The sequence below is a fragment of the Neolamprologus multifasciatus genome, chromosome 10, assembly GCF_963576455.1.
Source record: "Neolamprologus multifasciatus chromosome 10, fNeoMul1.2, whole genome shotgun sequence".
Lineage (NCBI taxonomy): Eukaryota > Metazoa > Chordata > Actinopteri > Cichliformes > Cichlidae > Neolamprologus > Neolamprologus multifasciatus.
In genome coordinates this window covers 14982588-15000051 of record NC_140448.1, presented here as the reverse complement: position 1 = coordinate 15000051, position 17464 = coordinate 14982588, and the positions used below count along the sequence as shown (strand labels likewise).

At 41.5% G+C, this 17464-nt stretch overlaps 2 protein-coding genes across 4 annotated transcripts; both read left to right on the top strand.

Moving 5' to 3' along the window:
- The first annotated feature begins 1026 nt into the window (after positions 1-1026).
- Positions 1027-7422, top strand: cct8 (chaperonin containing TCP1, subunit 8 (theta)). Of its 3 annotated transcripts, none has more exons than XM_085174314.1 (16): positions 1027-1200; positions 1701-1791; positions 1879-1958; positions 2056-2205; positions 2305-2485; positions 2569-2630; positions 2708-2845; positions 2934-3112; positions 3452-3518; positions 3603-3690; positions 3779-3894; positions 4309-4380; positions 4490-4654; positions 5671-5790; positions 6225-6361; positions 7140-7422. In XM_085174314.1, the coding sequence occupies exons 1-15, from the start codon at positions 1141-1143 to the stop codon at positions 6330-6332; spliced, it is 1677 nt and encodes a 558-aa protein (XP_085030440.1). In that variant the 5' UTR covers positions 1027-1140; the 3' UTR covers positions 6333-6361; positions 7140-7422. The 3 variants fall into 3 exon arrangements, with proteins under 3 accessions (XP_085030440.1, XP_085030438.1, XP_085030441.1); XM_085174312.1 differs by having other exon boundaries at positions 6225-6365; XM_085174315.1 differs by lacking the exon at positions 6225-6361 and having other exon boundaries at positions 1029-1200.
- A 117-nt stretch (positions 7423-7539) lies between these two features.
- rskrb (ribosomal protein S6 kinase related b) lies at positions 7540-17391 on the top strand. Its single transcript, XM_085174316.1, is given in 16 exon segments — positions 7540-8715; positions 10402-10551; positions 10553-10591; positions 10593-10629; positions 10632-10693; positions 10835-10918; positions 11081-11149; positions 11521-11590; positions 12441-12548; positions 12821-12861; positions 14170-14197; positions 14423-14512; positions 14670-14758; positions 14919-15029; positions 15108-15221; positions 15314-17391. Coding segments are annotated over 16 exon segments (1359 nt in total). The 5' UTR covers positions 7540-8685; the 3' UTR covers positions 15551-17391.
- The last annotated feature ends 73 nt before the right edge of the window (positions 17392-17464 follow it).

The following is a 17464-nucleotide window of genomic DNA, read 5'->3' as shown; positions in this document are numbered from 1 at the left end:
GGCCTAATTTATGGCAATAAAACACTCCCATGCCATTAAATGATCACCGGCAATCTGAACCAGTGATCAGTCCAAGGAAGGATTGATCCATGCTTTGATGCTGTTTGCATTACATTTTGACCCTATCACTTGAATGTTGCAGCAGAAATTGAGATTAATAAAACCAGACAAACAATCAAACAATTTACCAGCCCAATTTTATCTGTGCGACACTGTGACTCATGCCTCTTTCAGATCACAGAGATGGTTGTGTGGGAAAATTTCAGTAGATCAGCAGTTTCTGAAATATTCACATCAACCACCATGTCATGTTCAAAGTCACTTAAATCCCCTTTCTTCCTCTTTCTGATGCTCAGTTTGAACTTCTTCCGGTACTATAATTTGTGTTTTAACTTAGAATAATTGTAATATTCATACGTCCATACTCTTCTGCTTATTGTTATGGGGTGGGGGGGCTATCCCAGCTAACATAGGGCAAGTGGAGGGCACACCCTGGATGTTACCAAACCGCTGACCTAAAATTAAATTATGTTACACATTTGTGATCAAGTACTTTATATGAGATTAGTACTACTTTAATTTGTATGTAGAAAATTTGTGTAATTCTTTTAGTGGGTAAATCATTTGGGATAGCATGGTTATATTTGTATATATTATATTTGTATAATATGCACGGCACAGTCTATAGAAAACTAACTGGTAAAGGCAATACATTTTTAATTTAAAACAACTACACATTTAAGACAATAATTCATTATATTTGTAATATTTCATGACAAATGATAGAAATTTGTCAAAGCAAGTAAACAACAGGAAATCAGAAATGCCATCTGTCGTACTTTACTTGTGTTTCTTTGGTGCGGTAGCTTAAATCATTTGGAATTCACTGAAAAGTCAGTCACTTAGTATAGACTTGGATTTCGTTATAGTAACACGACGGTAAGAGTGCCCCCGCGTGGTGTTTTACGATCACTGCGCGGTGAAACGAGAATCGCTCTGTTTGTCCTTTGTTGTCACCCGTCTGTAGCTCGCTGCCTCGCTGAAGGCGCTCCACCTCTGCCTCTCCGGCTTTGTACCCAGAGCTGAACCCACGCCGCGGCTACCTTCTCTAGGATACCGGGGCTGCTAAAAAAATTGAAAATGGCCCTCCACGTCCCAAAAGCTCCGGGCTTTGCCCAGATGTTAAAGGATGGTGCCAAGGTGGGGTTAAATTAGGAATATTGGGCTCGTAGATGAGCTTTGACTGAGTAGTTGTGAAGAAGCGTGCTAGCTAACGTTAGCCGCTAAGTTAGCGTGTTCATTCAGAGTCATGAGGGATAGTTCTAGAAAGCAGCAGCCAGGCCGCCCAGCCGGCTGCTGGACGAAGGTCTGTTAGGGAAGATGAAATGCTTATTCTTGATATTTCACTGTCTCCCTTCAGTCTAAGCCGTGCTAAATATAGCAGCAGCAGATGCGCTGCTGTTATAACGGGATGTCACCCTGCAGTCACACCCAGCTAGCATTCAGCTAACTGTCAGTACTGTCAGCTTAAAGTGATGCTGATGCTTAATGAAATGCTTACATTCTCAGACTATCCATAATATATCCAGTTATTTGCTTTTAACATATTCATTGTTGGGTAGTAAGCTAAATATATTAGTCTGACATGGAAATGAACGATAATAAACCTGTCTTGAAAGTTGATTTCTTGTCTGTTTCAGCACTTTTCAGGTCTTGAAGAGGCTGTCTTCCGTAATATCAGAGCTTGTAAGGAACTTTCTCAAACCACCCGCACTGCCTATGGGCCCAACGGTAAGTTTGGTGTGCCTACAGCCTATTAGGGTTGTGCTCTGCAAAGATATCAAAGCAGCACCCGTTAAATGAAGTGTTTTCTTTTAGGCATGAACAAAATGGTCATCAACCACTTAGAGAAGCTGTTTGTCACCAATGACGCTGCAACAATTCTCAGAGAGCTTGAGGTGAGGAGATGTTGTTGTGCACCTCACTGAAATTCAGCTGAGTGCATAATAAATGCATGAATTTAACTATTTATGTAAATTATTGTTTGTTTTACAGGTGCAGCATCCCGCAGCTAAAATGATTGTAATGGCGTCCCACATGCAAGAACAGGAAGTTGGCGATGGTACCAACTTTGTCCTGGTGTTTGCTGGAGCTCTGCTGGAGCTGGCTGAAGAGCTCCTTAGAATGGGCTTGTCTGTTTCAGAGGTAAACAAGATAATATTGGTAAAGTAGCATGGCTTAATGTCAAACATGTGCTATGATTGGTGCATTTTCTCAGTGCCCCCTTTTTCTTCTTTGCCACAGGTGATTGAAGGCTACGAGAAGGCTTGTAAGAAGACTCTGGAGATCCTGTCAGACTGCGTTTGCTCCTCAGCCAAGAACCTCCATGACATTAATGAAGCCAAGTCGCTCATCCGTACAGCAGTCATGAGTAAACAGTACGGCAATGAAGACTTCCTTGCGAACCTCATTGCAGAGGCCTGTGGTGAGTCAGAAGTGCACACTATCTCAGATTTTAGCATTGCCTTGGTATTTTTCTGACTTCCTTTTTCTCCCCTCTTTGTGCAGTATCGATCTTCCCAGAGTCTGGCAATTTCAATGTTGATAACGTCAGAGTATGCAAGATTTTGGTAAGCAGCATCTTCTGTTGGTTTTATTTTGTGTGTGTATGCAGTTTGGCCTCTATTAACATTTGTGGTCATTTTAGGGTTGTGGGGTGACGGCATCCTCTATGCTTCATGGCATGGTTTTTAAGAAGGAGGCAGAGGGAGACATCACATCAGTGAAAGACGCCAAGATCGCCGTTTTCTCCTGCCCCTTCGACTGCATGGTGACAGAGACCAAGGTAAGTGGAGGTGACTGATATATTAAGTTTAATGAAGATGATGCTGACAGTGCTCTCGGTGCTGACGATAGTCCCGTCTGTTCCACAGGGCACAGTGTTGATAAATAATGCACAGGAGCTCATGGACTTCAGTAAAGGAGAGGAGGATTTGATGGAAGCTAACGTGAAGGCTATCAAGGAGGCTGGTGCCACTGTGGTGGTAACTGGGGGGAAAGTGGCTGACATGGCGCTGCACTACGCCAACAAGTACAAACTCATGGTGGTCAGGTAAGAACTACAAAACCTAAAGTGAGCAGGGAACGTATCATATACAAAGAGCTAGATGTTTACAGCAAATTCAGCCTGAGTTTCTGCTTCTAGTTGAGCTTAAGAGATCACATTTCTCTCAAGTAAAGGATTGATCTTTTTGCTAATACAGATGGTCCTTTCATGGCCTAGGACTAAAACATTTATTCTGAAGGTGCAAGATGTAACTGTGTCTGCATTTTTTGGGAAATTTAAATAAATATATGATGGCCGTATGTTAAATATTACATGATTTATAATAGTATATCTTTGGCATTGTGTGCTTCCCAGCCATAAACGTTCTTTTTTCCTTCTCGTCAGGCTTAACTCCAAGTGGGACCTCAGGAGATTATGCAAGACTGTGGGAGCTGTAGCTCTGCCCAAGATGGTGAGTGTACACTTGTTTTTATCAGATCAGGCATTCGAAAGAGCCATCCATTTTTAACTATAAATACATTTTTGTCATCCTTAGACGGCCCCGACTCCGGATGAGATGGGTCACTGTGATGGTGTATATCTGACTGAGGTGGGAGACACTCAGGTGGTGGTCTTCAAACATGGTAAATGACTCCGTTCTTCAGGCTTGTGAATCTTAATTTTAAACCTTTCTGAGTTAACGTGTTGGTTGGTGTTGACACTTTTAAACAGATAAAGAGGATGGTGCCATCTCAACCGTGGTGATCAGAGGCTCCACTGACAACCTGATGGATGATATTGAGAGGGCTGTAGATGATGGAGTCAACACCTTTAAAGTTCTGGTCAGGGTAAGTAGACATTATAAGTCACTGGGGTTATTTTGTTGTTGTTGGGATTTTTTTCTTACGTTTTAGATCAATCACAGGTTTTAACAAATGGATGCACAAAAGATATTTTAAAGATTATTATTGTCTTTATTGTAAAGCAACTCGAGCTGATGTTTATCTTTTTTCTCATCGGTTTTGAGCACCTGTTTACTTAATAATAATAATAATAATAATAATAATAATAATAATAGTATTAAAATAGAATTAGGAACTGAAAAACTAAAACTATGCTATCAGTGTTCACTATGAGCAAAACTTACCCTTTAAACATTGTTATTGAGAATTTTACAGTTCACAAATTTCAAGGGGTTTTCTTTTTATGTACTACTTAGTTTGCACAACAGCTACAGTCTCTCTGTCATTCATTATCTTTAGGACAACAGGCTGGTACCTGGTGGAGGAGCCACTGAGATTGAGCTGGCCAAACAGATCACCTCATATGGAGAGGTATGCACATTCAAGTGAATTAATTAACATATTCCAAGTCCACACGCTTATCTCTCCTCTTCGTTTTGTCCTATTTTGACTGATACACCATTTTCCTGCCTTTCTGCAGTCGTGCCCTGGTCTCGAGCAGTATGCCATTAAAAAGTTTGCCGAAGCTTTCGAGGCGTTGCCACGTGCCCTCGCTGAGAACTCCGGCGTGAAGGGGAGCGAGCTTATTTCAAAGCTGTATTCTGCGCATCATGAGGGAAACAAAAACATGGGCTTTGACATTGAGGTATGTGTGGATGGCTTTGATATCGTTTGATTTCAGATGTGAATCGTTTAAAATATTCAGCCTGTGTTTTCCTTGGTTACAATCTACAACGGCACTGCAAGATGCACCTAAACCTTACACACTGGTCCTTAACACATCACCAGTGGTGTCCAAAACGTTACAGTGAGTGCCGGAGGAGCTAACACTGCTGTTTGCACTAAAAACATGCGCTACATTGTTCTGTCATCACAAGAGAAACTTGGCTCATGTGTTGGCCTTTGAGAGAAAAACAGTTACCTTGACTGAAATGCTGGGAGGACTTGGGCTCCCACCGAGTCCATTTGTGTTGTCTGCCCTATGGAGACAGATACAGCCTGTTCCACATGATCTTTAAGCTAAATAATATGATGTTTACATCATATGTAATTACCAAGCAGGCGAATCACAGTTTAGATTTCTTTTTTTCTTTTTTCTTTTTTTTTTTGGCTACCAGTTAACTTGGGTAGATGCACACCACTTTTTAGATTAGGGTACACAGCTTAACACTAACAGTCCTTTTTTCCACCTGTACCTACTCATCTTGGCTCAACTCGGTTTTGGACGGTTTCTTTTACAGTCGAGTACCAGCTAATGGCGACTCAAACACCATGACGATGGAGGAGGTTGAGGTGATGCTATACCTGCTGCCTCCTTTTTTTTTTTTTGCATAGCCAGGTCCCTAATTTCCAGGTTTCAAAAAGTATGGTTTTGATTTTCGTGAAGGAGACGCCCTCATGACTAATTGAGGAACGCCACTGACTAGCCAATCGGTGGCATGCAGTCTGTTGACGTCTCGTTTTCTGAGTATGGGAAACCCTAGAAACAGTCGAGTTAAGCCGAGCAGAGTAGGTTTATAAAAGACATCTTAAAATTTGTGTTGTAGCATCCTTTTTTTCTCCCTTAAATCCAACATTTGAATTTTTTTTTTTTTTAATGCCTGTTTCTATTGAAGCGTCTCATATTCTTGACTGATAGTGCGGTTGTCATGTCGTTTGCAGAGTGATGGTCCTGCTGTGAAGGACATGCTCGAAGCCGGCATTATGGATCCCTACCTGGTCAAATACTGGGGCATAAAACTGGCTACCAATTCCGCTATCACAGTGCTGAGGGTGGACCAGGTGGGTACAAACAAAACATTCTTAACACACAAACTCTACATGTAATGAAAGCCAGCCTCAAACAGAATATTTTATCAACTTTTGAAATTGTGTTTTTTGTTTTTGATTGAGACAGAAAACTGCTTCAATCAGTCAGACAGTAAGAGCCTTTAGGACTATTTTTCACCTGTTTACAAAACTTCATCTATTCACGGCTTTTAATGTATCGGTTTGGTTTTTAACTGAATAATTTAGTCTTTGAGGCAAATCAACAAACTTAATGCCACACTCCACAGAGATCCAACAGACCGCATCAAATCACATGCGGTCTGATGTTTGCTTTCTGTTTATATTTTGAGTTTTGTATTATTCTTTTTAGGATTTTTTTTTTATGTTCTTTAAGCACTTGAAAGCAACTGGTGGATAAATTAAGTGTGCATATATGTACGATCCAGATCATCATGGCTAAGGCTGCAGGGGGACCCAAGGCTCCCAAGCAGAGAGGCCATTGGGACAAGGACGGTTGGGATGAAGAGCCTGATAATTTTGAAACTCACCATTAGAGGGCACACACAAAACCCTCAGTCGCTCAGTCAGTAGGTTTTGGAATGTGTGTGCGCTTTTAACTAAAAACAAAAAAAAATCTGCACCAGTGTGCTCAGTCACTCACAGGAGGTTGAAATATGTATGCGTTACCTGTCACTACTAACACTGGAGAAATGTTGCGTTACTGACTGGATTCAACCACATCACAGGTGTTTTACACAAACCCAGATGTGCCATTGCCTAAACCTGCACAGAGCAGATAGTGTGTGTGGTGTGATAGCATGCTGCATGCACTCACAAACTGCTTGCAAGTACCAAATCAAACACTGTTTTGTTTTTTAATGTATTTTAAGAGAAGATTAATTCAGTTTAGACGTAGTTGAAGATGTTTTGTGAAACATGAAGTGCATTAAGTAACTGACCCAGAGTTTAATTATTATTTCTTCAGCTCATTTTTTTTCTTTAATTATTTATTTGATTTTAAGTGTTCACATTTTATGCACAAGTACATTTTCCTGTGTAGAGAATTTCTCTTGAAGCACAACATTCTGCTACGTGTGCTCATAAATGTTTAATCACCATAAATGGACTTCTGGAATATCTGTAGGGATTTAAATGGCCTTTTTTTACTTTGAAAATATAGTCCCCTCATTTTTAAATAAGCACAGCAGTTTAAGATTGAACACATTTTGGATGCTGTGGTTAATGTTTGTCTATCAATTATTTTATGAAGGTCAGAGGTGATGTGCTTCCACTCTGCCATAAAGCCCACTCACTCAGCTGCATGGATCTTATGATGAAATGATTGTTTTCTTCCTTTTTAGATCATCATGGCCAAACCAGCAGGAGGACCCAAACCTCCCCAGGGAAAGAAGGACTTTGATGAGGACGACTAAAATGTCCAGCAGATGCTCCTTTTAACCCTGAACGCTCTGACATGGATTCCCAAACATTTTCTACTTATTTAAAGCCCACCTGTTTATTGGTTTATTTTGTAGAAATTACCATACATTGGTAACAGAAGTTTAAAAAAAAAAATCATACCAATGGCTCTGTTTTGCTTTTTATGTTCTCAGTCCCAAATAAAAGGCACCTGTGCTGTCACTATTTGGTTTGTGTTTTACTTTTTGCCCAGTGTTGCTTTGTAGACTTCTTTGGTACTTCATATGATCACTGACTTTGTTTCATCACATATTGACACTCAAAAGTGACAAGAAAATGTACTGTTACCACGCTTCAAATTGCTGTGTGTTTCCCATGATATTTAATGGCTAATATTGTACATTGCTTCTTGATATGATACAAACATGTATTAAATTCAGTTTTACTTATATAGTGCCAAATCACAACAGTCTCCTCAAGGGCTTCATATTCTACACTAAAGATATAATAATAGAGAGAAAACCCCACGTGTTGTAGTCAGATCAGCATCTAATCTAATATAGGACATATGCACACTTAATTCACCCACCAGATGCTTCCAAGTGTTTAAAGAACATTACAAAATTCCTAAAAAGAAACTCAAAATATGAACAGAAATAAAGGATCCCCAAAGAGCAAGCACTTGGTGACAGTGGGAAGGAAAAACTAATTTTAACAGAAAAAAAACCCCTCCATCAGAACCAGGCTGAGGAAGTGGTCGCCATCTGCTGTGATGGGTTGCAGGATAGGCGAGGGACACAGGACAAAAGACACACTGAGGAAGAAATTGGGGTGATAAGATACTGTGAGGTTCTAGTTTGTGAGGATACAGATTTTAAATTTGATTCTGGATTTAACAGGGAATCAGTGAAGAGAAGCCAATATGGGAGAAAGATGCAAGCTGCAGCATTTTTAATTAAATGAATTGCATTCAGCATTCACATTTCCTCCAAACATGCTAAGACAGCACATATTATGCATGCATGGGTTTATTTTTAGAACAAGTGAATGGGGGGTTGAAAAATGTATCGGGAGATACAGGAGGCTTTTCTGTTACACGTTTGCTTTTGTGCACACAAGTCACGCCAATGCAAATGATGCAAACCTAACAGAAACTGTCACCGACGTGTATAATTGATGCGTGCGGCTCTGATTACCGCAAGCAGCAGCGCAGGGATCTGAAGCGTGCCTCTTATTGGACGGTAGTGATGGGGGCGGATTTACGCTGACGTTGCCCATACGCGGGATTAACTTGTTTTCTGTATATCGCCATATCTGTCACATTTTACACCGCGTAGCCCGATCAGCTGCAGATTGTTAGCGAAAGGTACGCGCTGTGTTCGTGCAGCCTGACACCGCTGTTCGCGGAGAGGTTGCGGAATAGCGCGGATGGCTAAATGAAGAGCAGGCGTCGGTATGAGGGCACTGCGCTGATGTCCTGTCACACAGATGGGGGCCGACGGCAGTAAAAACAGGAAGGTGAGTTGGATATCTGGTTGCTAAGGTGTAAGGCACGCGCTTTGGTGGGGGTTCCCTGTGCGACGGGGTTCCGCAGTCTCTTGGGACCTGAAAAAGAGTGCTGAAGTTGCGTAACGGTGAAAAGTCGCCAATTAGTATTACAATGTGTTATTCCCACGTTACGATATATGGGGTGAGACCATTCACTTTGAATGCAAATTCGTCACTTTTCAAACAAAAAGTCTGACACTCCCCAGATTGTGGTCACTGGTCGAAGCTGTTTCAGCAGAGTGACAGTGGAGTAGATGTGTCCCTTCATTTTGCTCAGATGATAATGACACTCTGCATGGCTGATTACGCGCATCTTGCATTACATAGCTGCAGAGATGTGCAGCAGGAGCCCCACGGGGAGGGGGCTTGTTGACCCGGTGACTGCACTTTGGATGCAGACAAGGGAGGGTTTTTATATATGAGCAGGAATGGTTACATGAAAATGCTGCCCCACTCGGTTCCACTCAGGCATTTGAGGGATGAAGATGGGGCTGTATTATAGCAAAGTCTGATGTCTTGTACAGTAAACCACAATCGTTAGGAAGGCAACCTTTTATAAATTAAATCAAGTATATACTGTGTACTGTCTTTCAAATCTATGGCAGGTTGTAAAATTATTTAAATACAACCCCAGATACACATGTCATTGTTTTTTTTTTTAACAAACACTAAGATAAAATTCACAAGTGCTGTGTGTGTGTGTGTGAGAGAGAGAGAGAGAGAGAGAGAGAGAGAGAGAGAGACTATAAAAGATACAGAATCACAAAAGAGCTGTAGATGTTAAACAAAGAGTACAAATAAAGGAGGAAAAGTTAGAAAAAAAACTGAACGAAGTTGTTGCGAGGGTTACTGAGAAAAAAAAACTTCTTCTCTACAAAAAGCATTTTTGCAAGTATGGCTAAGGCTCGCAAAGCTGCATCTGAGTAAACCACAAGACTTCTGGAACAATGTCCTTTAGACAAATGAAAACCAAACCCAGCGTAACATCACAAACACATTTGAGGTTATCTGTTTGACAGATAAAAGCCTGACCCAAACTGGATCATGTACAAGGATCCCAAGCACAGCAGCAAATCTACAATAGAATGGAACAAATAGAAATAATCAAGGTGTCAATACCCAGTCAAAATCCAGACCTTTAACCTGATTGAAATGTTTCGGTGGGACCTTAAAAGTGCTGTTCATAAATGAATGCCTGCAAATCTCAATGAACTGAAGCAACAATACAAAGAAAAAGGGGCAAAAATTCCTCCACAGCAATGTGTGAGACTGATAAAGTCATACAGAATATGACTAATTCAAGTTATTGCTACAGTAAGTTGTGTTTGGACTTAGTCTGTAAATTTAGAGCAGGCATTTATCCTCTATATTTTTACAAAGCATTTTTCAGTACAGATTGTCCTGTGCCAACTTTCTTTGTGTGTCCTAGTTCCCAAAAGGTCAAGTGAAAGCAGAAGGGCGCTTTCAGCAGTGCACGCCTGCCTTGATAAGTGTTGGTACTTAACCTTGCGTAAAACAGTCTCTGAATGAACAGTCTATTCATTTTTGTTCTCAGGAGTTTGTGTAATAAAAACAGACAATCTAAAGGTTTTTTTTAATCCTGTTTCTGCTGTAGCATCTACAAAACTGTGTCTTTATCTTTTGTTTCCCCAACAGAGGCCTTCCGAAGGGCAGGAGAATGAGCACTTATCTTCTGGATGGCGCGGCTTCCTCTCAAACATTGGCCTGTCAGTCCCAGCAGGCCTGTGTCGCCTTGCCCCATCTGCCCTTCATCTGGGCCAGCGTCGAATGCTCCAGGGCAAAGCCCCCCGAGATCCCTGACCACGTCTTGAGGCTGGCAGGAGTTTGGCCCCCACAAGCTGAGAGCGGAGTGGAGCCTGCCGGGGTTATTACAATGTTCCTCCCCGAATTCCCCCACAGAACTGTGCCTGGCCACGAACACTTTCAGGTGAGGGTCATTTTGAACGCCAGCGCCACATCATGCATCTTATGATTGAACAAAGCTTTCTCATGTTCTGCTTTTACTTTTTTTTTTTTAACTAGACACCATCCCATTGTATCTGTGTCTGCATTGTTCTCGCCTCACTAGGTGTTGGGCTACATCGCCAAAGGTTCATTTGGACCCATCCTGAAAGTGAAGGACAAGGTCAAACAGAAGACATATGCTGTTAAAGTGAGTGTTGATTATCTGGGTTTTAACATATAGGTTTTCTGCGTTTAAATTCGAACATAAATACCAATCAGGCTGTTGCAGGAAACTGAAGCTGTGAGATAATTGTGTTCACGGTTCATTTATAATTACAGTGGCCTGATTTCATCTTGTGTCTGCCCACAGGTCATACCTAAAGCAGAGATTTTAAGACTCGGGGTTTTGGAGCAGTCGAAGGAAGAAGTTGTAGTCCAGGTGGGTTTTGTGTTAACTTCAAAGGCATTATGTTTGCATTTCATACAGTTAGCACTCAAATTCCTCAACGAACCAAGGCTTTCTGAAGTACACATAATAGTCAGTGAGTGATAATTACTGCTAACAGTTAATAAGTGATAAGATCTCATGTAAATATTGTGCTATTCTTTGATTTCTTAACTTTTGAAATGTTGATAGACAGTAGAAAAAATGTGCTGTGATGGTGATGAACCATTTATTTTTATTTGCCTTCTCACAAAAATGGCGTGTGCCTGTAAAGTTTGAAGTTAATGCGATTCTGAGTGACGTGATCTCTCAGAAACAATGGTCGGTTGAGCTTTTCCAGGCTGACCTTTGACCTTTGCCTGCAGCGTCAGGTGTGCCACCCATTTGTCCATGACCTCCAGGACTGCTGGCAGACACAGCGCCACGTCTACATTAGTGAGTCAGACAGAGGCCGGTGACCCAATCCAACCCAGATCCACTCTCCCTTTACTTCACCTCACCTTTTCTCACCTCAAAACCGGCAGCTAGGTCCAAGATCTACCCACAGCCCCACCCAAACCCAGCTCCTACAACACGATGAACAACAAAAAAAAAAGGCAAAGAGGTTCCCATCGAGACTTTAAAATATTGGGTCTTTTGAGCTTGTACCCCACGTTTAATCGCACCTTTATCAAACACCCTCCAGCCCTGCAACCCCAGTCTACCACTCCCTCTGCATCGTGTAGCTTCTTCGACTTCTTTCCTCTTTCCTCCTGAGCATTTACCCTCTTTTTCTGAATTAGCCACTGACTCAGAAAGTGTGACCCACTTTGTTTGCCTGTCCACCCCCTGCAAAAAGAGAACAAGTTAGCCCCCGAAAACCAGATGCTGAACATACTCATCACTGAGTCACATATTTTTTGAGCCTGAAATGTAGAGTACATGGAAGTCACCACAACAAACCGATGAAGATCTCTGCAGATATTTTAAAGCAATTAAGGTTAAACAGTTGCTTAATTATTATGTTGCCTTATGTAACAGTGTTAAATAAATATGGCTATCCTCAGTTACAGTGTGGTGATTCATTATTACAAACGCACACTCATGCAGTTTAAAGTCATGCTCCATTAAGGCAGCCAGCCTTAAAATTCCACCTTGCTTGCTTCCTAGAGAAAGACAGTTTTCACTCTTGTCTCTTCCCTAACTTGAGCAGTGTTGTGTTCCACCTCCCGCTGACCTTCACTTCCCAGTCACATCTCGCACTGCTGCACAGAGGCATGCTTTGATCCCGTTTCTTCTCCCACAGTGTGCGACTACTGCAGCACAGGAGACCTCTACACCTACTGGCAGATGATTGGTCAGTTCCCAGAGGACACGGTGCGAGTGTTTGCTGCAGAGTTGGGATGTGCGCTTGGTGTGTATGCTATTACATTACTAATTAAATGAAAGATGAACCCACACCCGTACTGTAGGCCTGACTTTTCTCCTCAGAAATCTTAATTAGCTCAAAGCATCGTTTCCATAGTTATTTAACTGGAAGTAATCATCAGAGGTGGTCTTATTAAAAACAGATGAGCTCTCTAAGGATCTCCACCGGCAGCACAGCAAAGTCAGAATGGTTCAGTTTGCCAGTACGAAGACATGGATTTGAAACCTGTTTGCTTACTGGTTGTTGTTTTTTTACAGGCTTTCTGCACGATTTTGGGGTGATCCACAGAGATGTGAAGGTAAAAACCAAAAAAAATTGTACAATGACACAAAACCTATGTTAAGCACAGGCATCTAGATCATTTCAGGCAACACTTATTCATATCAAGGTTTTTCACAGGACTCTCTGCAGTCCTCTGTCTTTTACATCATTGTGAAGGAAATTTGTCCCACTGTTCTTTACAACTTTGTTTGAGTTTAATGATGTTTGTGGGAAGTTGTTCACAGCAGCTCTCTTAAGGTCCCACCACAGTATTTTAATCAAGTTAGGGCTTGGACATTGACATTGCTCATTGGTTGTTGTTTTTTTTTCAGCCATTCTGCTGTAGATTTGCATTTACATTTGTGCCTAGAATACTTTGGTATACAGATGAATTCATTATTGATTCAATAACTACAAAACAAGCCCAAATCAGCCCTCTCTCACCGCAGTGTTTGACAGTTGATATTTTACAGCTGATATTCCACTTCGGTCACTTCAGACTGGAAGACATTGTTCGAGAAATCTTAAAAGCTGAGAAAGCGTTGTTTTGATGGACATTTGCAAAACTAAGCAATGCTTTTTATTTTAGAGAAGAAGCTTTTTCCTAGCAATCCCTCCAAATACTTGTTCAGTTATTTTCTAAGTGTGCTGTCATTAACTTTAACATTTAACATACTAACTGAGGCCTGTAGAGTCTGAAATGGGTTTTTGGGAAATTCTCTGAGCATTGCATATCAGCTAATCAAGTGCACTTGATTATCAGCAGCAGGCTGTTACTTAGCTGCTTCATTCCCATGGATGGAGTAAGGTATCCTTTGGAATACCATAGGCTAGAATAAAGGATATCAAATGCTGCAAGCCTAACATTTATCATGAAGAGTTGTTGTCTTATCTCTGAAACCATTCCAGCTGGATGCCCTACTTTTGCGTCTCATATAAGAACAGCAAGCTCAGCTTCCTTTTCCATCATGCACATGTACAAAGGCTGTTTTTGGTTTTGTAAGGCTGAATACTGAATACTTACTAAAAAGTTTCTAAACTGCTCATTCCTGTTTTTTAGTCAATGCATGAACACAACAATGTGTATAATGCATTAAAAATGTTTAAATTGCCACAAAATATTTTATTGAAGTAGAATTTGTTTGATACTTTGTGTTTTTATCGGACACCGTATTTAGAGTTTTGTTTTGTTTTAATATTTTGTTACAGGCTACAGGTTTCCTTTCATCAGTGTTTCGCAGTAATCCCATGGCAGACACAGTGTGTGGCATAAGAATTCAGTGCATCAGAAAAACAAGAGTGTAATCTCATCCACCTATTTATTTATTTTGCTCTGTTGTTGCAGATGGAAAATATCCTGCTGACAGACAATGGTAAGTAAATCTTGTCCCCAGCAGAGAGCAGCATAGCTTTGGTATGAGGGAAAAGCACAGAAGCTTCTAGAAAACAGAGCTGTGCACGTCTATCAATCAATACCTATCACTGCAAACTATGAGGGAGCATTATGATACAAATAAAAATCCAGCCTGTATCAGTTAAAAAAAAAATAGCCTGGGATTTCATACTCATCATAACATAGAGAAAATGATCTTTTCTAGGACACACCCGGCTAGCTGACTTTGGTTTGTCTCGTCGCCTGGAGAGAGGGGGAAGAGCCTTTACCATCTGTGGAACCATCCAATATATGGGTGAGGAAAACATCCACTCTTAACCTCCCCTGCAGCTCATCCCACCACAGCTGCAGATGCTGGGATTTGGAAGCATTTAGAGCGTATCTAATTCTGTTTTACTGGGAGGTGAATTTATGAATGGAAAAACATTGTGAGGGTTCTCTGTCCTCTGCAGCTCCTGAGGTGCTGAGTGGTGGGCCCTACAACCATGCAGCTGATTGGTGGTCACTGGGAATTCTGCTTTTCTCACTGGCTACTGGGAAGGTTAGCTATTGTTGCCTGTTTGCACGGTCAGCAGTTCGATTAATCTCTCAGTGACACATGAGCATGAAAGACTGTGTTCATTTAATGTTCTGGCATGCTGAAATATTAATCTATCAAAGTAGCAAAAGATGAATCATCCCCTGAATTTTCCCTCTGTCAGTTCCCCGTGGCTCCTGAACCAGACCACTGCAGCATGTTGAGGAAAGTGAGGAGCTTCCCCTATGAGATGCCCCTCAGCCTCAGCTCCCCACTGGCCTTGCTAATAACAGAGGTAATCATTTATTGTATATCTGCTAAGCAGCGAGCCAGTTGAACGGTCAGATCATCATCTGCACATTTTCCTGTCCAGCTTTTATGCAAGACCCCCTCGCGCCGCTTGAGGACGCTTGATCGTTTCCAGCGGCAAACCTTCTTCCGCGGATCAACCTTTGACCTCGACCTACTGCAGCGTCAGCCCATGGAGGTAACAGACGAGACGTCTGAATGTCCTCGGTTTGGTTGTTTCCTCTGTAAGCTGAAGCATGAGTCTTGACTTCTCCTCTCTGTTGCTGTCAGGTGATTCTGGAGCTGCGGGAGAGACCGGACCGAGCGGCCAAAGCTCGACGAGGCCTCACTTTGTCCTTACAGCCTCTCAAAGGCTTTGACTATGACTCACTCCTCAGCCCACCCGCCACGCCACACTCGCAGCAGGATCCCAGCGCAAACACTCACACAGCTGTACCGCTGCCTGGCCCAGCACTCCCACTGCATCCTGCTCAGGAAAAAGGTCCACGCAGAGAAGTGTTTGTTTGACAGACACTGAGTTTACAGTGTAAAGGCACACTTGTGCACATTTGTTCACCCTTGAATTGGTGCGCCTTTAAAAATTTTCTAAACTTTAAAATTACTGATTTAATGGAAATCACCTTTTTTTTCTCCACGCATATTTCAATGACTTATGTTTTGTGACGTGCTTAACACAAGTTCTTCTTCCTTTATGTGTTTGCCTTTCTCAGCTGCACACAGTTTCTTGCACACTTGTTTGCCCAACAGTTGTGCAAGAAAGATTGCACTATTGTGCATCCACTTTCCAGTAAACCGTCATGGCTGCCGTGTTAATACATAGTGGGCAAATGCTGTGAAATTTACCCCTTGTGGAAATGTCATGCTTGTTGATCATAATATTATAGATCATAATATTTTTTTCTTTTTTGTTTTAAGAGTGCAAACCATAGTTATCCTTTCAGCTAGGTGAGTTGATTTCAAAATCTCTGCTGTTATTTTCATGTTGCAAGATGTTGCAGTTATTTTAGCAGAAGCAGATGGAAGATTCGTTGCCTCAATCTGTGCTACTTTTACTTTGAAACATATTCTGTACCTTTGCTCATGCCACGATCCGACCTTTCCCAAACCTGACCTTGGCTACATCATCTCCTCGAGCAAGTGACACAATATCAGGTTCAAATGTGTATGCCTTCAACACCTTATTTAGCTTCATCATTTATAACCTACGTCTCAGGGGAGCGCTCGGTGGTTTTCCCATTCAGCCTTGATTTTTGACTCCAAGAGCTGTACAAAAGTGTGCAGATCAGAGCTGGGACTGGAACAGCAGTACCGTTTACCTCCAGTTAACATTTTGATCGATACAGGGCTTTTTCTACTGTCCGTGGATGTGGTAAGCCCTTGCCAGTAATCTCACCTTTATGCACTTACCTGCTCATCTGATTATAATGTATTTATTTATTTTTTTGTAAAGTATGCCCTAATGTGTGCCCAGAATGCCTCGTGTGTGATCCTTGACCTTTCTTTATTTCTGGTCACCGAATGCTGATGTATATATTCCTGTTTATAAAGTTTATATGACTTTTTTTTTAATACTCTTTGATGTTTGATATGTTATGTTATGATGTATTTTTGTAATTGCCATGTAGCACAGATGGAATATTAAACTCTGACTGTACAAAGTTCTGCTGGTTTGTTCTGTCAGGGTGGAACCTGTTGAAGTTCAAACCAAGCATCAAAATGAGGAAGAAAGTTATTAAAGTGACTTTGAACGTGGTGTGGTTGGTGGTGCTAGACGTGCTGGTCTGAGTAATTTGGAAACTGCTGATCTGCTGGGACTTTTCCACACAGCCATCTCTACGTTTTACAGAAAGAGAAAATATCCAATGAGCGGCACTTCTCTGGGGTAAAAATGCAGTGTTGACATCAGACCTGATGGGATGGCATTGGCAACTCAAATAACCACTCATTACAACCAAAGTATGCAGAAGAGCATCTCTGAACGCACAACACACTGAACCTTGAAGTGGATGGGCTACAACAGCAGAAGACACACCATGTGCTAGCAAAAGAAAAATTAGTACCAACTGAGCATCATTTAAACAACCCAGCCTAGCTGAGTATTGACTCTGACAGTGTCTGTCATCCCTCTATGACCACAAAGTACCCATTTTCTAATTTTTGCTACCAGCAAGATAACACCCGATGCCATAAAGCTCAAATCACCTCAAATGTTTTCTTGAACGTAACATTGAGTTCACTGCACTCAAATGGCCTCCACAGTCCCCAGAGGTCAGTCCAGCACCTTTGCGATGCAGTGGAAAGGGAGATTCAAATCATGGATGTGCAGCCAACAAATCTGCAGTGTGTCGCGCTATCTTGTCAATATGAATCAAAATCTCCTTTTGAATTACATTTTTTAAAGTAAAAACTTGAATAAACAAC

What these genes read in the sequence shown, in the direction of transcription:
- cct8 (XM_085174314.1), top strand. Translation starts at nt 1,141, where the DNA reads ATGGCCCTCCACGTCCCAAAAGCTCCGGGCTTTGCCCAGATGTTAAAG. An exon ending in CCTCATTGCAGAGGCCTGTG is followed by an intron (nt 2,486 to 2,568) that starts GTGAGTCAGAAG and finishes CTCTTTGTGCAG; the next exon opens with TATCGATCTTCCCAGAGTCT. An exon ending in GCATGGTGACAGAGACCAAG is followed by an intron (nt 2,846 to 2,933) that starts GTAAGTGGAGGT and finishes TCTGTTCCACAG; the next exon opens with GGCACAGTGTTGATAAATAA.